Source organism: Danio aesculapii, chromosome 6, assembly GCF_903798145.1.
Source record: "Danio aesculapii chromosome 6, fDanAes4.1, whole genome shotgun sequence".
NCBI classification, from domain to species: Eukaryota; Metazoa; Chordata; class Actinopteri; order Cypriniformes; family Danionidae; genus Danio; species Danio aesculapii.
The window spans coordinates 18,116,523-18,140,343 of record NC_079440.1 but is presented as its reverse complement, the minus strand read 5'-3'; the positions used below and the strand labels follow the sequence as shown (position 1 = coordinate 18,140,343).

Here is a 23,821-nt window from a genome sequence, read left to right as displayed (position 1 = left end):
GCGCTTCTCTCACTCGAAGCTTGGATGGAGCACGTGGAGGAGCGAGAGGTCCGCAAGCCCGAACAAAGCAGATTTACTCCCATTGTAACCCTCAGATCTGCCCAAGTGCCCTGCCGTGAAACGCAAACATGAAACGCAGTGCCTGTGCCCATCATCCGAGGACAAGAAACCACTGCATCCAGAAACGCACAGTCGGAGTGACGTCTTGAAAAAGACGCGCTGCACAACCGTGTTCCTCTTTTAGGAAATTTCCAACAATACAAACCTCTATGGAGGACCGGACCTAAAGAACGCCAGGCAAGAGAGAAACCCAGCTCGACCGTTTGCCGCTGCGTGTCACACTCTCTGGACCAGGAGACCGCTATCGTTCACTTTCTCTGGAAGATTTCCCTAAAAATCAGCTGGAGTACCCTCATTGTCTCTCTCAGAAGGCTTTTGAAGTCTCTGAAGCAAAAAGGATGCCTCAGCCTTGCTCTCGCTGTGCTTATATTGCCAAATTGATTGCAACAAGCATCATCTGTGCAAGCTTACGCTGCCAACTCATTGGCATTTCATTGGCCCGTTTACATACTCTTTCAGACGATTGGCTATCTGAATGAAATCCCCATAGTGGATTCTCCACATAGCATTGAAGTTTCCCTTCCGAAAGGGAAATGAGGTTTTTACGCCCAGCTTGTTGCGCATTGGTGTGCACGATCACATTAAAGGGCACATAGGTTACCCCTTTTTTCATATTTAATATAAGTCTTTTGTGTCCCCAGAATGTGTCTGTAAAGTTTCAGCTCAAAACATGATTCAGATTATTTATTATAGCTGTTTGAAGTGTCTATATTATAGCTGGAAAAAAAGGTTTTGCTGTTTTTATGTACTAGCCCTTTAAGGCTAGTCCTCCCCGCCCACCGTTCCCCCGTGCCTGTCAGCAATCGCTACCCTCGGCTGCCTCAGGAAGCAGATCTCACGTAACGTGTGTGAGAAATACTACAGTAAGAACTTTAACAATCAGTATGTGATGCAGTTTTTTGTGGATTTGCAACAATGAGTCACACACAATGTCATTACAAAGTTCACGCACACACACAGCAAGGACACAAACACATAGCGCAGACAAATACACACACACACATACAAACGTAGCGCAGACACACACGCACACACATAGCTCAGACACGCAGACACACACACAGAGAGAGAGAGAGGCAGCGTGTTAAGCTTTGCACTCATTTTGCATGCATATGTGACATGATACTGGTAATCTCCACTGCTGTATGGATATCTGTTATATTAATGTACAAAATAAACCTGATTTAACGTCCACAAACCGTGATTGAAGCGTCTTCCTTTATAATTGTTCTGACACGCGGCTGTGCTGATTAAGTGCATCGGAAGTGAATCGCTGTACTTTATTACACACATGCTCTGTTTTAAGACATTTTAAACTTGTGAAACTCACTCTTGATTACGTTTGATGATGATTGATGATCCTAGCGAACTGAACACACCTTTTATTCCCAGTTGCTTTGCGCGCGTCCTCTCTTGATGATATGATTATTCACGTGACTACCGGACATGTTAATGCGCGCAGCTGTCAATCGATATTGGTGGGCGGGGGGACCGCACTCCTACGTAAAGTTGCGGTCGATCTGAAAACCGCTCCAATTGGTCCACCATTTTTAGGTTGTTAAATTTGAAAAAAAAGGACTGGGTGAGTTTATTTCACCCCAATATGACAGTTTATACACTATACTTACACACATTTCTGTCCAAACAGCTTGAAATGTAGATTTTTCACCATAGGTGCCCTTTAATGCCCTTTGTTTAGTGAGGTGTTAAACTTCGACAAAATACGCGAACAAAAAGCATCCCCTTGTGAACGGGCCTTAAAGGCATCCCATGTGACTAGAAGTGAAAAAAGGGGAGAGAACGTTATGATATCTGATTAAAAATTATTCTGACAAATTCATTTTTACTAAATAATGAAGTTCACAAATAGATCATTTATAACAAAAACTACTATATGCAAGTAAAAATAATTAGAGTAAATTTTGTGTTTTAATCCTAAGTGATTTGTAATAATGTAGATTATATTTTGTGATTCCTATAAGCTATAAGTGCCTTTACTATGTCCAGACAGGAATCTAATTTCTGACAATGTAAGTTTGTGAGATTTAAATTTATGCGTTCCAAATCATAGTCTGTATGAAGCCTGAGTATGAAACTTTTCTGAGCACAAAGTCACATATACATTTCCACCTAAACGCCAAGTCATATTGCACCAAAGCAGACAACCAGATTACATGCTTCACAGACATTTCACAACCCCACAAACACAATTAAGTGTGTTCAGCTGGCAGAAACAAGAACTGACCAATGCCACCATAGGTAACACTCAGTTCTGGCAAAATCAGAACTGAAAAGTGTCTGTTGATGCTGTGCAAATAAGCTTAAAAGGCATAGTTCACCCAAAAATAAATGTAATGTTTATTTGCAATTCCACGTGCATTTCCCAAAATATGTTTTATTCCTTTTTCAGTCATTTTATTTAGACAGTTTTTTGCTCTTTAGAATTATTTCACTTATGAATTTATTTTAAAAAGTAATAAAGTGTACAATAAAAACACAATCCAAATAAAATGTCATTTTAACCACACTGCAGTGCAGGACAAGGGTGACCTGATAATTTTTTTTTTATGATGCACCTAGAGCTTTTACAATGACTTGTAGTTATACAATGATTTTCAATTTCAGGAAAACAGGGTGTAGCATTAAGATCAGCCAACAATAAAAGCTTGCTCAATATTTACTCACCCTCAACTAGTTCCAAACCTTTAGCTTCTTTTTTCTTTTGAAGACAAAATAATTTTGGAGAAAGCAAAAAAACCTGTAACAACTGAATTCCATGGTAGAAAAAAACAACAGCTATAGAAGTCAATGGTTATAGGTTTCCAAATTTCTTCAAAATATCTTCCTTTGTGTTTAACAGAGGAAACAATTCATGAAGATTTGGAACAAGTAAAAGGTAATTCAATTATGACTGAATTTTCATTTTTGGGTGAGCTACACTCAGAAATAAAGGTACGCGAGCTGTCACTGGGGTGGTACCTTTTCAAAAGGTACATGTTTGTACTTTAAGGGTACATACTGGTACCTCAAAAGTATATAATTGTACCTAAAAAAATTAAGAGGAACACTTTTGTACTTTTTAGGTACTAATATGTACCCTTGAGGTATTAATACCTTTTAGGTACAAATTTGTACCTTTTGAAAAGGTACCACCACAGTGACAGCTCGCGTACCTTTATTTCTGAGAGTGTACTGTATGGCTGTAAACAACTGGCTGATCCTTTGACCAAGGGAAGGAAATGCTGTTATTGTAATGATTAATAATAAGTCATCATAACTGAATGTTTTAATGTTCATCTACTCCACGGTGTATCTGCTTGGCTGTTTTTCTGTGTCAAGTAAAATCTCCCAAAAGGAAAAGTGTCAGGTGCATAGTGTATCCCAAACAGAAATATGAAGTATGAGTATAAATACTAATTATTTGGACAGATTTAAACCTCAGGAGTTTCAATCTCAGTTGCATGTGTAAGAATCAGCTCTTTGGTTTAAATCAAATTTAAACTTTGGGGATTCGAATCTAAAGATTCAAACGTGATTCACATAAAATTATTTAAAAGCTTACACTTAACCTAGTCCTTTGTCAAGCAAATAAAAATGGTTAGTGTAAACAATCCTGTATTATATTATTACGTGGCCAACAACAACAATATAAAACAGTATTTAATTATTTGAGAAGCAAGATAGCAGTATCTGAAGCTGAGGGATTAATTTATAAAGCACACACACAACACACCAACACGGATCTTAAAATGAAACAAAAGTTTATTGCTACACTATAACACAACGAGCTAATCTACATAAAACACACATACACAGAAGCAGTTTGAGGAGAGTTATGAGTTAAAGCTATTCTTTAATACTTAAATATAACACACCAGTTTCAGCAATGGATAGAAATCTTGTTTGTGTTACTTGCATTCTAATGGAATTTTGGTTTCCTTGACTGGTCCAAAGGGAAATCCCGGCGAAGCTGATTGGTCAGCATGGCAACTCCAATGACGTGCTGGTATTCCCTCGTCGGTGAAGAGGGGTTTCATTACTTTCAGGAAAGCTTCGGTTGGTAGGGATACGGATGTTGGATGAGGCAGCGTTGAAGGTGAAGTCCTTCCTGGGGTTCCTGTCGTTACAGTATGTCAGAGTTTCAAAGTTCTGATGAGTTGACCCAATGGCTTGTTGTTGAAGCAGTTGCACAAGCAAATCAGGGATTGAGCTGGCAGCAAGTGAAGGTCGCGGTTTGCTCCGTAATGTAACGAGGCTTCCGGCGAGGTGATGTAACAGCCACAGCACGAGAAGAACAACGTCCACGTAGCGACGATGGTGACAACTGGCTAAGACGACCGCCAAAGACGACAAAGAAGTTTCCTTTTTCAAAGTTTTATAGGCTTGGGTATAGGTCGGGCCTACACAGAATTGTCCAATCAGAGAAGCTGTGGGGTGGAGTCACACCCCATTCCCTCCTCTAGGAGGCCGGGTTGGCGCATTGTGTAAGTGCCGCTTTGATTGGAAGTTATTAAAGTTTCATAACATGGACACTTTTCATAGTAGGGTTTCTTCATTTAATTATTATATTACCCATCCATAACAGTTACATTAAACACATGGAACATGTACACACAAAAACCTACAGAAATGTAAAATAAATATACATTAACTCACATAAACACAGTTTAACTTGAATGTCCATTTAAACTTTGGAAGCTTTTTTATCACTTCTGTGTCTGCCTGAGAATGTGTATTCCCTCGCAGACGCCATTTGCAGGCATGAACCAAAAGGCACTCTTAAAAACCGGTTTTGTTTTTGTTTTTTTGAGTGTAGAGCCTCTTTTTATTGTTTTAAGATGTAGAGTTAATTAGCAAGCGTTTGTGATCGTGACTGGCAAGTCATCCGCTGGATCACCTTTTGCTGGGTGCCTGTGGATTGCTTTGAAAATGGAAAATTTAAGAATAATATGGTGTGTGACTTGTTCCGTTCTAGAAAGATCCGTTGCACACTACACATGTATTTATACAATCTAAATCTATACTTTTAAATGATCATACTTCATTAGAATGTATCGTGAACTTCACACAAACATAAAGATGCAGAAAAAAAGCATAACAGATAGCCTGTCACAATAATAAATATATTGTCTTTTTTACGGCAACACTTGGAGATGACCTCAATAATTTTTGCCATTGCAATATATATTTACAAATGGCAGAATGGTGGTGCAGTGGGTAGCACAATCACCTCACAGCAAGAAGGTTGCTGGTTCTAGCCTTGACTGGATCAGTTGTCATTTTTATGTGGAGTTTGCATGTTCTCCCTGAGTTGGCATGGGTTTCCTCCGGGTGCTCCATTTTCCCCCACAAGTCCAAAGACATGTGGTAGGGGTGTAAGCTAAATTGTCCGTAGTGTATGTGTGTGAATGCAAGAATTTATGGTTGTTTCCCAGTCTTGGGTTGCAGCTGGAAGGCATCCGCTGCGTAAAACATATGCTGGATAGGTTGGCATGTCATTCTGCTGTGGTGACCCCTGATTAATAAAGGGACTGAGCCAAAAAGAAAATAAATGAATGAATGAATGAAATAATATTGCATTTTACAATGACATTTACATTCTACATCAACAGTGTAAATTTTTATAATAGGACATTTACCTTTTTAACATCAAATTATAGAATCTAAATAACTTTAAAGGTTCAAGACACCCTTGAGTACTTTTTTAAAACGTTAAAAGATTTGTGCGTGTTGAGCATCAATTAACACAACGTTAGCACCTGTCAGCTTTAATTGTGGGGAAAACTGGATAATTTTGAGCTTTTGTCAGCTAATTTCATCTTCTGTGTTTAAAATAATTTTTGGGGAAGGAGTTTCTCATTATTATTCATAGCAGAGTTTTCTTATCCTATGAGAAGACCCTGCTTCTTAATTATTCATGAGAGCAAGTGCAAACACGAAGGCAAGGCAGACCTGCCAAGCTGTGAGACCCAATGACTGGGTGAGACCGCGTCCACGTACAGCAAGCAGTATCTAACCGTTTATGAAGAGTCATAACATTATGTGTTTGTTTCCATGATTTACAGAGTTTGTTGCATGTGTTTACCCACAATGCTGTCAGGGCTGATACAGCAAAGCTGTTGGTTTGCAGCAAGCTTTTTTGTCGGGAGAGCTGTACGAGAATTGGAGAACGATGGACTTTGTCTTTTGTCAGTTAAGTTCGACACATTGCTTAAATCTATGCTGCTGTGTTCGCACATGTTTAAAATCCTCCGGATTACCGGCAGGGTTAATGGTTGAATAGACAGGGCAAGAGACCTGCTGCACTGCTATCCACTGTATTTGCATAAAATAGTGTTTACAAGGTTATCTTTATAATGATATAACAAATTGTGGTTATGTTTATTTGAAATTACTAATAACAAATGTAGCAGGGCATTAAATTATTGCTTATTTCTTTGCATTTTAACTTTGTAAACTATAAAACTTTGGGTCTCCTCATGGTATGCGTCTCATTTTTTGAGCCAACTGACAGTTGCTCGCTCCTCTTTTTTCCCCTGCTCTTCTGGCCACGCTCACTTCCCCCTCTGTTCGCAGTACTTCGCACACATTATGAAGCATTTTTTGAAAAACTTCTGAGGTAGACTTGAACCGAAAAAAGGGGAGTTTTATGGCCCTTTCAGAATGATACGTGTCTTAAAGTGTTTGTGACTATTTGCATTGTTATGCTGTTAAACAACGACTCTATAATCAGTGGTATAAAATGATTTCAAAATGACTAATACCGCTTATTGCAGCGATTTCTGTGACAATACATCGAACAACAAAAATTCCTTATCGTGACAGGCCTAATAGCAGGTTTGACATTCATTAATTCACACGTATAACACATCATTTCATACATCTTTATGCAAAAATAACAGCAAAGCTCTCTGCGTGACACCCTGCAGATTGTTTGAAGTTCAGTGCCATGCTGCTGTGGCTTGTTTCTCCAAGATGTCATGAATGACTGTAGTGAAGCATGAATGAAATGGAAAATTTTACGTGGATTGTGGAAGTTATGATGTTAACCAGAATAGGATGAGTCACAGTTTACAGTTTACAAAAAGATGCACATAACTTGAGCAAGCTCAAATATAAATAAAATGTTTATGTAAAGGGATAGTTCACCAAAAAAAATTAATTAAATAAATAAAATCTTTCATAATTTACTCACCCTTCATAAAATCTGTTTAAATTTCTTTCTTATGTTGAACACAAAAAAGAAGATATTTTTAAATCTGGCACCCAGTGACATCCTTAGTATTTTTTTCTGTTAAGGAAGTCAGTGTGTGGCAGCAACCAGCATTCTTCAAAATATTTTTTTTGTGTTCAACAGTGTTGTGTTATTCTGGCTGTGAGGTGAAAGTACTAACCACTGAGCCACTGTGCAACCTTTTTACCTAGTCATAACCCAAAATATGCAATGACTTTGACAATTGCACATACTATGTACAAGCAAAAGAGGACTGTAAAATAAAGTACCAAACTGTTTATTAAACACTGCAGTGGAATAACCATATGTTTTGAATTCAAATGCAGTTGTGGTGATGGGATTATATACACTTTGCAGACTTTGTTTATACTTTAATGTTATGATCATCCCTAATACGGTAAAAGAATATATATATATATATATATATATATATATATATATATATATATATATATATATATATATATATATATATATATATATATATATATATATATATATATTTTTTTTTTTTAGGTAAACCTGCAGTACATGATGTATTATATATAATTGCAGTGCCACCAAGAGAATGTAGACTCTCAAGTCACACTGTATGCAATTTTTTTGTATGCACAGAAGATTGCTATAAATATATACTGTATATAAATTGTGACATGTTTTGGTAAAGAGGTTTGCATTTGCAAATCCATTGCATTTCCAATGTTTGTAAAGTGAACACGATGATTGTGGATATTCCCCTCTCAGTGTAGCAGGGAAATAAACTATAGGTTTTGTCCTGATACAGTTCAAGAATATAAATGTTATTATATTATGCAGGTATGTACATCTATCATACATGTATGTCTGATCAGAACTATAGATGTCTTTAACTGCACATAGAAGAGTATATGGCTAGAATTGGCTCTAGTTCAGTGCTGCCCAAACTTTTCGTATGAAGGGTCAAAAACCAAATATCACTGAGTAGGCATGGGACGGTATAAGATTCTGGTGGTATGATAACCTTGGATAAAAATATCACGGTTTCCCAGTATCACAGTATTGTAATTACAGCTCTAAAAATATGCTAATTTTAAATGTCTGGGTAAAAACAAAAACTTTTTTCCCCTTTGAACACAATATATTTTATTTTGAGAAACATTTAAAATATTTTGGAAAAGTAAACATGTCAGGCTAAATAATTCAAGTGAATCATTGACTTCTGCTGTCTTCATTTGTTTTAAAAACATTTCTTTAACCTTTAAACAGCATCTTTATATATCTTTTCTGCTGGAGATACTGTTGTCCTTAAAAACAACAACAAAAAAACTTAAATAAAAAAATCTTACACATACATTAGTTACGGTATTACAGAAAAATTTGGTGGTTTTAAAATCTTGACTGTTCCAAACCGCGGTATACCTTGAAAATGGTTATCGTCCCATGCCTATCACTGAGAGCCATGAGCCAAAGGTAAATATACCAAACTATATTACATTAAAGTTGCCATAGGTAATTGCCTAATTTATTTCATAATACTTCAAAATATATAGAAAATACTACTTTAAATCGTATTAACTAATGCAATATAATTTTTTTAATAACTTAACGCAATAAAAACATAATCACATTAATAACACAGTGGAGTACATTGCTGAATACACTAGTCAAGCAGAATCTGCCTTTGACTTGATTTTCTCACCAAAGTCTCTGCATTGTCGGGTGACAGTTTTGAATGGACAATCTCGAAAGCATCCCAATGATTCTCCCGTTTTATATGTGATAGTTGGCCAAATCAAAGTTTACCATGGGCCAACTTTGCCCACTGGCCCTATTTGGGCATCTCTGGTCTAGTTTTATGGTTAGGTTTTAGAGTGGATTAAAGAGTAGAAATATTTGCTTGTGCAATTGCATATTTAATTACAAAATTGTATACTGTATGTACTTGCATGCAGACATAAAATACATCCATTGCATAGTAGAAACATTTCTAAACTGTAAAATATATTTGTATTAGTTTCATTCATTCATTCATTCATTTTCTTTTCGGCTTAGTGCCTTTATTAATCTGGGGTTGCCACACTGTAATGAACCGCCATCTTATCCAGCATATGTTTTACGCAGTGGATGCCCTTCCAGCTGCAACCCATCACTGTGAAACATCCACACACTCTCATTCACACTCATACACTATGGACAATTTAGCTTAGCCAATTCACCTATACTGCATGTCTTTAGACTTGTGGGGGAAACCAGAGCACTCAGAGGAAACCCACGCCAACAGAGAACAAGCAAAGAGGCTCGAACCAGTGACCTTCTTGCTGTGAGGTGATTGTGCTACCCACTGCACCACCGTGGTGCCCTCATTTTATTTATTTTGTTGATATATTTTTGTATTCTCCAGAAGCTAAATACTCCCAAAGCCTATGATTTGTGTCTGACACAAACTAAAATATGTTTTCTGTGTATGATTTTTGGCTACTGCTAGTACTGCCTTGTTGTTGCTGGCATACATGGAGATGATGCATTGCACTTTTAAAGAATGCACATTTGTCTTTATACAGTATATAGTGCCAAGCGTTGCATCGATACATCATTTCATTAATCATTTACACAATGTATCAATCAATATCAATTTATTTTTACACCCATGGTGTGTAAGTGAATAGTGGTGTATGATACACCAGTGTCATGGTTCAGTTTGATTCTGTTTGCTGTGGGAGCAGCATTAGAGTCATAGGATAAGCAATGCTAGATATAATAATCAACATTTCACTTAATAGCTTCTTTTTTAACTTCATAAATTAACTGAAAGACTTCCAGTATAGGCTAGTTCCAAATGAATTTTTGCTTCATTTTAAATATTATTACTCCCCTTGCAGGGATCTGTGAGTGCAAAAACCCCGCTCATCAGAAAGCAGCTCATGTGTTCCCAGCAGCACATGTGACAGGCATATTCTAATAATCTGCACATCAATCCCAAAAGCTCATGAAACCCAGTAGCAATGATATTTGATCAGTAGTAACTTGTGTAAGAGTGTGATCACAAGTCTTTAAAGGATGAAATAATAGAATTAAAGATATTTACATTCAAGAATGTATAATTTGTCATAGTCAGTTAATTAATTATCATTTAAAACAATATAATTTACAAAGAATATAGTCTTTGAGAATATAGCACAATATAGATTGTAGAATAGAAGCATATGCTTTATACTATTATTACTGCTGAAAGTACACTTTTATTACACTGTGCTTCTTTCCCATTTTTTTAAAGTAAGCAAAAGCTAAATAGACCTTAGATGATCACTACATCTTTTGCAGCATCTCACACATAAGATATTCTAAAAATGCGATGGTCACATTAAGAGAAGTTCATCTTTTAAAAAAAGCCTTGAGGTCCTTTTTTCATTCCACTGCCTGAATCTTATGTTTTTCAAAGCAAAACTGCTTTGAAATTTTCAAAAGCAGGTATTTGGAATTTGTAATGCATTTTCTTTGTAATACAAGTCCATACTGTACATTCAAAGAAAACAAAACTAAATCGTTTTTAAAACGTGATGTATAATGTGTAAGAAAATGAAATTGCATAGGGAAAGTATTGAACACATGAAGAAAGGGAGGTGTAAAAAAGCATGAAAAGCCCAGACAGCAGCCAAAATATCTCAATAGTTTAAAAGCAACCCTGCCACTTCTCAGTGTAAATGAACATTAACCGCTTCAGTCCAACACCTACTGTGCATTACCAGATGAAGATGATGAAACCAGGGTGGATATTTCAGCAAGACAATGATCTCAGATACACCCAAGAAACTCTCAACTGTTTTCAGACTAAAATAGAGATGCTAGAATGGCCCAGCCAATCACCTGTATCCAACAGAAAATAAGAACTTAAGATCGGAGTTGATAGAGGAGACCACAGAACATCAAGATTTGAAGACTTTTGAAGCATGACGAATGAAATTACACCTGAGCGATGCATGAGACTCCATTCTCTATACAAAATGCTTTTTGCAGGTTTCACCAAGTTAAACTTGAATGATAGGGATTTTATTTGAATATCCCAGCTGGAAAAAAATTCACTTGCCCTATCAAAAAGTGGTTACAATTTAATACATTTAATAATACAACAAAAATAATTTAATAATAAAAAATCTAGGTCAGGCCAGTTTATTCAGCAGTCAATAAACTTTTAAACAAATGTATTGTAAGGAAAGTGATTAAATGGTATTTTTAAATAAAAAGTTTTATTGATATGGATTGTTGGTGATTGTATGGGTGTTAATGGCCAGGGGTACATTTCCGAAAACCCTCGTTAGCCAACTAAGGTCACAAGTTCCGTTGTTACAAACACAGTTCGTTGATTTGGCATTTCCCAAATCCATTGTTCCAATGAACATTCGCAAACTGCGTCGCATATATCTGTACTGTGTCAAATTGTAAAAGTAGACTTTTCAAAAATAATTCAAATATATAAACAATATACTACTTAATAATCATCATCATTAATATTATTATTATTATTAAAGTAGGATTTTTACATTTCTTAATAAATAATAAATATTACATTTAATTTCTTAATAAATCCAGCCTCGCCTTGACTGCAGCTCTGCACAAGACGTTTGGCCAGAGGAGAAATGGTCGTGCCCAACTGAGCCTGGTTTCTCTCGAGGTTATTTAATTCTTCACTTTCGCCAATTGGTGAAGTTTTTTCCTCGCCGCTGTCGCCATTGGCTTGCATAGTTCAGGATCTGTAGAGCTGCGCATCGATGGATTTGCTTTTTAGTGTTTGGACTCTCAGTAGTGATTATTAAACCACACTGAACTGAGCTAAACTGAACTGAACTTAAACTCTGAAAACTGTTCTACACTGTTTCAATTTACTATGATCTTCTATGTGAAGCTGCTTTGACACAATCTACATTGTAAAAGCGCTATACAAATAAAGCTGAATTGAATTGAATAAATAGCCTCATTATTTATTTATTTATACAATTTATATATGATATTAGAATACTTGTTAGCTTTTGTATTTTAGAATAGAATATGTTCTCAATAGTATTTGTAAAGGAAACATAGGCTCTATATGTGCCATTTACATATATTTCAATTAATATGGAAAACGAGTGCATGTTTTTATCAAAACTAATATTTGATTTTTTTAAATGCGTGTGCGTGTAAAACAATATAATTTGCACAAAATAAATTATGGGGTTCTTCTCTAACGAAGTTGTTACCACCCCGTTTAGAGCATCACTATGGGCGTTTTACGTTATAACTAACGTGGTTCAAACGATGCATCTGCAACAGATAAATTACGGGTTTTGGGAAACACGCGTCACTACATCATTCTTTTCCCAAAATGCATCGAACTATGATAGTTCAGCCGCGAGTTACATCATTGTTTGGGAAACGCACCCCAGATTGTGTAGCTATACGTGAACAAAGACAAATTAAGACCTGTCAAAAAAGATTTAAGACCTACCAATATTTCAGTAGATTTAAGACATTTTAAGGCCCAAAATTTAGCTTTTGAGATTTAAGACTTTTTAAGACCCCACAAATATCCTGTACAAGCAGTGTTTTGAAGATGTCATTATGAAAAAAGCATTAAATAATGTTCGATTGGTTCAGAACTTTCACCTTGAGTCATTGCATTGTCATCAACAATTATCAAATTGTTCTGTATGTTTTTTTTTGTTTTTGTTTTTTTTTGTTCTTGTTGATTGGATTGTTTTTTTTTTTTACAAAATATGGATAAATTTAATTTAATAAATTTTTGAACACTTATATTACCTGCTATATATCTACATTAATGCAATCAGTTATTCTTGTTGTTATAACGGATAATGATTCAAATGTTTTGTACATTCAAAGAAATTGCTGAAAACTCTACGTCATTTCTCATGATGACAGGAGACGTTATTTCAATCTTAATGAAAGAAAGATTAAATAATTACAAGGGTCTGCATCAGAATTGATTCTCTATTCGTCATCATAATAATTAGAGAGCCTGTGTAGAAACAGATACCTTGTGGGTGTCATGATAATACATAATATCATCAATTGAGATGCTGTAATTGTAATAGAGAGGAAATATTCTCCTGCCATCAGTCATCTGAAGATCGTTCCTAATTAAAAGATAGGGACAGGTGGAATAAAATGTCCTATGAAGTGCTTTTGTCACAAGAGCCAATCTTGAGCTACTTCTTGGCCACAGATCTGAAATTCCTAAGCTTCTGCTTTACAAAAGAAGAGGTGAGTTATGCAATCAATTCACTAATGTTCCCAAATCACTCCTCAGGCCTTTCTTCTAAAAGGACAGTATGTTCTAATCTTCAAAGCTGTTTAACCATGTTTATCTGCGCTTAAGAGGATACTCTGCTCATAAGGATTTAGACACAACAAGCTTGAGTGAAGACAAGACATAAGCTCAATTTGAGATTAGCATGGATACACTGTATGCTTCTCTCTAACCTTGCTTGTACATACACATGCATCATAATATGAGAGTGTATGACATCAACCTGATTTTCCCATTAAAGTTATTAATTAGGATGTTATGCAAGAATAGTCAAATTAGTGCATCTGCCCAATGCAATGATTTCAGGTTGATGTCAAATATTAGTTAAGGCTTCAACCATAGACTGTACAACATCAACAACAGCTGTTTCCTCCTGTGGTAATTATGTAAAAATAGGAAGTTAAATTCACTGGAACTAGTTTAATGTATATGCAGCTCAATATAGTCAGTCATGTTCTTACTGTATATGTCAAAATAATGTCATGTCGACATGATATTGATATAAACGATAAGATTGTTGAAGTAATATAACATGAATTAATAAAAATATATATAATATTATTTTTATTCTTTTTATTATTATTGTTATTATTATTATTATATTTTTTATTAATTCATTCATGCATTTTTGCATACAGAGAGGGAAATAAGTACCATTTTTCTCAGAAATCATATTTCTAAAGATGCTGTAGACTTGAAATTTTTGCCGCTGTACCAAAGAAATCCATGTATGCAAAGAAAGCAAAACTAATAAGTTAACAAATTCAGTTATGTGTAATAAAATGAAATGACACAGGGAAAAGTATTGAACATGTGAAGAAAGGGAGGTGCAGAAAGGCAGTGAAAGCCGAGACAGCAAGTGAAATCTCTCTGTAGTTACTCAGCAACCCTTTGTACCTTCGCCATTGTAAATTAATATCAGCTGCTTAAACATCTACATTACCAGGATGATGAAGATAAAAACCAAGGTGGACATTTCAGCAAGACGATGATCCAAAAGGAAATTCTTAAATAGTTTCAGAGAAAGAAAATCAAGCTGTAGAATGGCCCAGCCAATCACCTGAATTGAATACAATAGAAAATACAAAATAAAGCTCAGATTTGATAGACGAGGCCCACAGAACCTTCAGGAGTTTTACACTCTGTTGAAGTCTGTACGAAAATCACACCTGAGCAATGCATGTGACTTCATTGATGACATGAGAGGCGTCTTTAAGCTGCCATCATCAAAAAAGCCTTTTATAAAAGTATTAAATAATTTTCAGTAGTTTAGTACTTTCTCCTTGTGTCATTCCATTGTTATTCAACATAAATATTTTTTTATTATATTTTTATGTTTGAATTGTTTGGGTTTTTGCCAAAATCTGGTTCAATTCCATGTCAACAGCTCCTTTAGAAATATTATTTCCAGCAAAAAACATGCCATGTTCAATACTTTTTTCCCCACTGTATATTGCCCTCTGGATTTTACATTTCTGTGAAAATGACTTATTTACCAAAATGTCAAATAAATGTTACATTTGGCTGATTGATACTGAGTGTAATGTGAGTAAGCACATATTAAAATATCTGAAATCATTAACGCATGCACTACTGACATATTGGGTACATTTTATCAAAACATTTAGCTTTCTGTGTCTTGAATGGAGTTTATATATTTCTGCTATCGTTACTATCACTTTGTTCATTATTGAAGGAAATATTCTCAGGTGTAGTAAATAGATTAATTGAGTGTGATATGTCCAGTGCAGGCGACAGGGTGGCACAGTCAGTAGCACTATCGCCTCACAGCAAGAAGGTTGATGGTTCGAGCCTCGGCTGGGTCAGTTGGCATTTGTGTGTGGGTTTCCTCCGGGTGCTCCGGTTTTCCTCACAGTCTAAAGACATGTGCTGTAGGGTAAGCTAAAGTAGTGTATGTGTGTGAATAAGTGTGTATGGATGTTTCCCAGTGATGGGCTGCAGCTGGAAGGGCATCCACTGCATAAAACAAATGCTGAATAAGCTGGTGTGGTTCATTCTGCTTTGCCGACCCCAAGATTAATAAAGAGACTAAGCCGAAAAGAAAATGAATGAATGAATGTCCAGTGTATGCGAGTGCATGTAACATGCTGCTTCACTTCTCCTGTGTTGTGTGACTAATGAGAGCAAATGAGAGAAAGGATTTAAAGATTCATATTTTCTATCCATGTTCTAGACCCATTAAGAATCTAACTCTTACTATTTTAAACAAACTTTATGCATAATTTTAAAGTTAGAACAACAGGTTTACTGACTTTGAGTAAAATCAACTTGTTGTTTTTAGCATTTCAAGTAAAACAACTTGTTGCTTTTATCATGTTCCCAGAATCATAATTATTGATAATAAACATTTTCATTCCAGAATTCCATATTTATAGTTTGCACATCTTCTTTTTAGTTTCCACCCCAAAAGAGAAGAAATTGGTTGTTTGCACATGATTCAAAACTAAATTCAGATGAAGGGCAGGAAGTGATTCTTCTATATATAAAAATTGCCTATAAACAGAACATCAAATGTTCTGAGTTGTTTACAGTTGCTTAAATCTGTAAAACCGAGAAATGACAAAGAGCTTTTAAAATGTTCTAAAAGTTGTTGCTCAAAAAGGGGAACATTTTAAGGAACTAAATGAACAATTTAGGAAAATATGGCCTTAAAAACATTTTCAGAATTATTAGCCGCCCTGAATTATTATCCCTCTTTATTTTTTACCCCAATTTCTGTTTAATGGAGAGATTTTTTTCAACACATTTCTAAACATAATAGTTTGTTCTGTAGGCTATCGAATATATATATATATATATATATATATATATATATATATATATATATATATATATATATACAACTGTATTTTCATTAACTAACATTAACTAACATGAACAAATACTGTAGTAAATGTATTGTTCATTGTTTGTTCATGTTAGTAAATGCATTAATTAACACTTACTAATGAACCTTATTGTAAAGTGTGACCACTTTCTCCAGAAGAAAAAATATTATCAGACATACTGTGAAAATTACCTTGCTCTGTTAATCATCATTTGGGAAATATTTAAAAAAGAGAAACAAATTCAAAGGGGGGCTAATCATTCTGACTTCAACTGTACATGTGTGTACTTACATACATCATAAATAGGCCCAAGTGGAATTGTTTTGATTTTTAAGGCCATTGTTGAGTCTATGTTTTAATGCAAATGTGTGTAAACATATTTATTAAGTTTCAATATCAAGTTGTTCCAATTGGATTTGCATTGCAAATTTTAAATACAAGTTAAAATATTATTCTTTTTTATTTCCTGTTTTAAGTTTTTACTCTAAAAAACATTCTGCATAAATCCACAAATTTTGTACAAAATTTTGCACAGAAATAGTAAAAACTTGTCCGTAGATTCTATCTGGCCCTGATCACAAGTATGCACAGCACACATACTTATATTAGGTACAAACTTTTAAATGAGGTGCAGCAACATTTAATGTTTGTTGCTCAATCAACAGGACAAAAACAAAATGCTATTTATACTCAAGCAAAATTAGATGGTTGTTATTGTGGAGCACATTGGTGCAGAGGTTATTAACCCATAGACTAACAAAAATAATAATCATTATAAATAAATAAAAAAATAAACATTGTGGAGGTAAAAAAATAATTATAAATGGAATCTGAACATAAAATGCTTAATTACAAAGATGAACCAAAAAAAGTGTCACAGGCCACAATCAACAACCTGCAGTGCGTTTCGAAAACCATCATTAGCCAACTAAGGTCGCAAGATTTGTTATTACAAACATAGTTCATTGATTTGGCATTTTCCAAATCTATCGTTCCAATGAACATTTGCAAACTATTATTATTATTATTATTATTATTATTATTATTATTATTATTATTATTATTATTAAATTAAATATGATTAAATATTAAGTAGGATTTCTTAATAAATAGCCTAAAGTAAATTACAACGATTAACGATTTATATGATTTATATATGAGATGTTATATGTGTTGGCTTTTTGTAAGTGGTTTTATGTTTGTAGAATGTACGAAGAATAAAACATGAAATATTCCAAAGGAAACATTCATTCATCCTATATGTGCCTTTTACATCTCAATTAATATGGAAAACAAGTGCATGTTTTTACCAAAACATGCACTCATGTTTTAAATGCGTGTGCGTGTAAAACAATATAATTTGCACAAAAATTATGGGTTTTTTCTCTAAAGAAATTGTTACTCTACCCCATTTAGAGCGTCATTATGGATGTTTTACGTTATAGCTAACGTGGTTAAAATGATGGATCTGCGTCAAAGTAACTATGGTTTCAGTAAACACTCGTCACTATATCATTCTTTTCAAAAATGATGTATAGTACTATATCATACTATTTAGTATAGTACTATATAGTTTATTCGATGTTAACTTTAAATTGCAGCAATAAAGATTTTCCTATGACCTCCATTTTTTTTTTATCTCCTGCCCTACATCTGAATTTCACATGTCGTCACCTTAGAATTATAAGGTTCTATCTGACATTTTCGTCAAAATTGAGTTGTTGACATATTCTTATTAAATGACAACTTATTTACATTATGGGATGTTTTTTTTTTTTAAGTTGTTTACATTTTAAGAAACATTTACATTTAAAAAACAATGTTACACACATAATTTTTGCTATGGAATGCAAAAACTTTGAAGCTCAATATTTCAAAATCATTCAGAACGCAGATACAACCTTATAATTCCAAGGTGACAATGTCACCAGAATCGCATGACTGCAAACAAGCAATTTTTGCACAACTGCAGTTTGAAGTTTTCTCAAAGTCTGAAAAATGATAAAAACAGTTCACTGTTGCCTTTACCCTTTATTTATTCTATGTGGAAAAAGGCTTTTATTACATACAGAATATTGCAGTCATCTTTGCAAGAACTGTTTAGAAGTGTCTTCTAATGTTTCCGTCACTCATTGTGGTCTCTGCCCGATGCCTAATGCTATACTACATAAAATCTACATACAGTAGGACAGCCATTAATAATGCAACATGGGTGAAATGTATTTATTTATTAACTACACCATAATGGAAGTTGTGTACACTTGGTTCATTTTTAATGGACTGAATGCCAAAACATGGACTATATCAACTGTGAATTATGAATGGACTGGCATATTATGAAAAAAGCATTGTGAAAATTGTTGTTGTCATATAGGGAGAAAGATTCTCAGAAACATTCTCCCTATATACTGCAGAAGGAAAATGGGGGGCTCTGGCATGTGGTGTAACCAGTTTTGCTCACATAAATGTCAAAAATATATGTTGACGAAATGTTATTTTGTAAAATGTATGTCAACAGTCTTGGATTTCACAGATACACATCAGCAGCTGTTTTCCCTTGCATCAAAGCTTAACTTTCGTGCCTGCATGACTTCCCAGGGAGCCTGATGAAATTAAACACGCAGTACTTTTTTTAACCTCACAAAGTAAATATTTTATAGCATATTTATAGCACTCCAGGGATGAACTCTCTGAAGATCACTTAAAATGTATTAGATACTACAAGATTTAAATGGCCTTATTAATCCATCAGAATACTTTTCAGTGATTTACACAGGGAGTTTCAACAGTGCCTTTCATCAAAGGCTTTTGCAAATCAATACCACACTTTGGGCCATCACTCACATATTGAGAGTTAAAAGAGACTACACATAAAACATTCTCTTATATCATAATACTGACTGCAGACTATGGAGTTCATACTCAAGAGAAAAAATAGATATAAATATGGAGGGCTAAAAACAGCAACTGCAGTTTAGTCAGGGTATGCAAAAATCCTAAAGTTAATTTCAATAAATTTTTAAGACTTTTTTAAAGACATTCTCAGAATATTTTAAGACCTCATCACCACTAATCAGTATCAAACCGTGTCTCGGTATCAAACCCAGTATCAAAACAGTTGTAGTTAAATAAATCAATGGAGCACAACCATGCAACAGAACTCAGATAAGCTCAGGTAAACAAAGCTCGAAAGAATAAATTATGTGGTTGTTTTCAGCGACAGGCTTCAGCCACTTTTTAAACTCATCTTTCTTCAACCAGGAGTATGCAAACTTACGTTTTCCCATTTTGACACATTTTGGACCTCGGCCCGAACTAATTGCATAGATCAAGCATGCTGTTGATAATATTGGGAGGAAAATAAATATATTTATGCTTTTTTGAAGTCAAACACACTTGAACAATGTTAAGACCTTGTAAAAACGTGATTAAGACTTTTTAATACCCTTCAAAGGCCTCCATTTTCTCATGATTCATTTAACAACTTTTAATGCTTTTAAGACCCTGCAGACACCCTGTAAGTGCATTTGCTGGATTAGTCTGTCATGAAATTCATTGTAATTCAAACTTATTTACATCTTAATAACAGCATAGCAAACTACTTTCATAATATTCTCATAAATGCACTATTAGCTTCTGAGTGGCTGTTTAAATGTTTCTGTGTTGTTGGGTAGGGTGTGCATAGCCAAAATGCATATCACTGCAAATCTTGTCATGTCGTGTTTGTAATATTTATATTGTTTGTTAATTAAAAACCACATCATGTGGATTTTTATAACTGTGAAACCATGTCTCATTTCATAGGCTTGTCCTTCAGATGTTGCGTTTTCGGCCATGGCTATTGACGAAGCCTTCATGACTTAAATAAAGTACAATTTTTTCCAGCAAGGCAACCAGGAGTGCTGAAATACATGGGGACTGGGAGACCAAAACAGAGAATCTGACACAGAATGCACATATTCACGGTAGAATAACTGATTTAAGAATTGTTCTTCAGATGCATGTTCACTTTGCATGATTCTTAAATATCTGCAAACTAATTATTGTATTTGTATGCTTTAGAAAAATCAAAAATCAAAAAAACACCACTAATTTTTCCTTTTAATATCAAAACATAGGGTCAAAACATATGTTTTTTTATAGGGTCAAAACATATAATGCATTGACAGTGCTTACAGAAATATTCACAAATGTTTCTGAAAATGATATTTTTGATCTTTTTGACATGGTTTTTATATGAAACAATTTATGGAAAAATCAACATAAGCCACATCAGGTACAAAACAATTTTAAGGTACAATTCTCACTATTAAGACACCATTAACCTTGACTTTTGCCTCAATAGATGGTGGTATTAAGGATATAGAATAAGGCCATGTAGAATATGCTTTTTATATAACAACGAATAAATAAAGGCAGGTATTAAGTGAAAGTTGATAGTGAGAATTGGCCATAAACTAAATTGTTACCCTTTTTTCATAAGCCATTTAAAAAAATACTAAAGTATTAAAAAAAAGTCAAAAGTATTACTTGAGCGAGGATGTGTTTCAGAAATATATAAAAAGACATTTTACAGGTTACAAAAAGTATGAACTGTCAATACCAAACAGAAGGCATCTAGTAGATTGTTCACAACAGAATGTGCAGCAAAGGTTTTGTTATGTTTATTATTTATAGGCCTAAATTAAAAATATATGAATTTTAAGTTTGATCGTTAAGGAAATTTATACTAAACAAGTGAGTTTCATCTGGAATAACCTCCTCATGTCCTCGATGGAAAAAAAAAGAAAAGAAAAAAATTTCAATAAAAAATAGTAGCTACGCAATAGCGATGAGAGACCGACAGACCTTATTTCTGCCTATTTTCAGACACATTATGTGTGGTCTTTCCAGTACATCACAGTGTCAAGGCCAATGTTACATGATAAGCAGCAGACCCAAGACTCAAGTCTTTGCATTTCTCTGTGCAGTGTTAGATGTCATTGCTAAGGTTTATATAAACTTCCACCACATGTTCAAACTTTACAATGAGGTTTCATTAGGATTATTAAAATCCAAAGATGTGCTTGTTAGTTAATGCACTGTCAGTTAACAAGAACTAATGAATGATCAACGTTAAATCTGAAAAGTACTTTAATAAATATATTGCTTATTGTACATTAACTTCTGAAATAACAAACTTAACCCTATTGTACAGTGATACGCTTTTTATGACTATTCGTACTGTACCATTACTTTTTTCTTATTCTTTTGCAATTCCTGAGATTGGACCCAGATGTAAACAATAAAAGGAAACATTACAGTGCTGGTGAAGCACAGTGAAGACAAATGTATCATGGCAAACCATACTGACAAGTATGAAGCTGGATAATATTTATTTAGCTCTATTCGAATCATATTTTCGATCATGTTTTGATGTGCAATCTAACATTAGATGAACAATCATAGTCTTTAAAAGGGAAACAATAAAGCGCTGAACTTGATTTTGCAAAAGTCAGTCAAACAGACACATTTTTTTAAATAAACAATCTGTGATTTTCTAAGCCCATCTATGTAATTTGTTTTAAAATAATAAAGCAAAAATCTAGCTAAATTGTGAATTGTTACAAGCTACTTTTTTAATATATTGAAAATATCACACAATGCATGGATGCAAAGCTTGTGTAAAATTCAAACAAAGAGAAATTAACTAAGGAAGTCTTTGTGAATGGGTCACTGAATACAATTCTTTTAAAAATATAAAAAAAAATCTAACATCAAATTTTATTTATCTAGCCTAAATATTGTGTTTTTAAACTTTTTAGTTTTCCACATAAGCATATTTACTCTATTAAACAGCCTGAAATAAATTGCCATTTTCCTAGAACACATACTGTGTAAATTACATGTTCCAGATTTGTGGTTTATTCATCAATTTACCTCAACATCTAACTATGTTGAAGCGATTCAAATTTGCTTCCCTGAGACAATATGCATATTTTGTTTGTTCGCGTGCAAGCTTGTTTTGTTGTTATTGTTTACTCACCAAAGCATGAGTTGACGAAGCCGTACCACATGCAGCCGTGTCTCCCCACCAGCCACCGGCCGCGGATACTGGCCGCGAAGCTGAGCGTGGTGCCGAATAGACACACGAGCATGTCACTCACACTGATGTTCAGCAGAAGCATGTTCACGGGGGTCCGCAGTGTCTTGAATTTACAAAACAGAACGAGGACTACAAGATTATTCAGGGTCCCGAATATCAGAATAGATCCCAAAATAACGGCGACTACATTGTGTCCCGTCCGTGACAGTTTCTCTGCAGGAGTGTCGCTCCAGTCTTCAAGTGCAGACAGCAAGTAATCATCCGTGCCATTCGAAATGTAACTCATATTAGTTTCTTCAGGAAACATCTTTGCCGCACAGTGTTCAACTGATATTACGTTTACTGCGTCCTTGATCCATAGATGAAATTCTTTCGAAGCTACTCCACAACCGAGAGTGGACCATGTTATGTGAAGAGTTGATCAAGTTCTCTTAAGAGTCTCAATTCATGCTTCATAATTCCGTCGTCAAATCTTCACAAGCGTCTTCACAGCGCAAGAATATGCGCAGGGGCTTTGCAGCCCAAATATAAAGCCCTTAGTCCATTTCAAGCAGGTTAAGCTTGTTGTGCTCATTTGAGAGGACGCCGGTGCAATGCGTAAAGGTAAACAGCAAACAGCTTTCCAGAATATCAAACAACAATACAAGTGAGCTAGCCTTCTTCATACAGTCAGAATGTACGCTGACAGAAGTAAAACAAACTGAAAACAATTACCTTGACATGCTGCTGTATAGACTAAATGACAGGTGTGCACATAAAAAGGTTATTAAGAAGCCTATGAGAACGAAATCAAGTTTTTTTCCCCGCTGCAAAGCTCGCGCATCTCTACTTTGCCGCCTCTTCAGGGCACTTGAGAGCGCATATGTGTGGAAGAAGCCTTGAGAGGATAATAATGAGTGACGTCGACACTCCATATCATGCGCGGGGCTTTACATTTTCAAGTGAGGTCTTTTTGCACTTAGTGTGGGTGGACACCGGTTATGATTGCATTATAGTATTTGTAACAGCAATAATTGTCGCTAGACTTGCATTGATTTTATTGATAAATTTTATTGATTATGTGTTTAAATAATATATTGTAGCAACTGCACGTTAGCACTTTAATTAACTCTCTGAACGTTTGTGCTACCCACTGCACCACTCAAACTGAATTTAAATGTTTAATGGAATTCATTTATATTAATTTAACTGTATATTAAATGTAATATTGGTATATAGATGTTTGCCCCCTTACTGATTTCTTCTGCAATGAG

At 34.7% G+C, this 23,821-nt stretch overlaps 1 protein-coding gene across 1 annotated transcript in view; it reads right to left on the bottom strand.

The window, feature by feature from the left end:
* The window catches only part of tmtops2a (teleost multiple tissue opsin 2a), an 81,528-nt gene extending 58,132 nt beyond the window's left edge, over nt 1-23,396 (bottom strand). Inside the window, exon 1 of the mRNA XM_056459700.1 lies at nt 22,509-23,396. Coding sequence (XP_056315675.1) covers nt 22,509-22,875 — 367 coding nt within the window. The 5' untranslated portion in view covers nt 22,876-23,396. The remainder of the gene's footprint in view (nt 1-22,508) is intronic.
* Between the last annotated feature and the right edge of the window lie 425 nt (nt 23,397-23,821).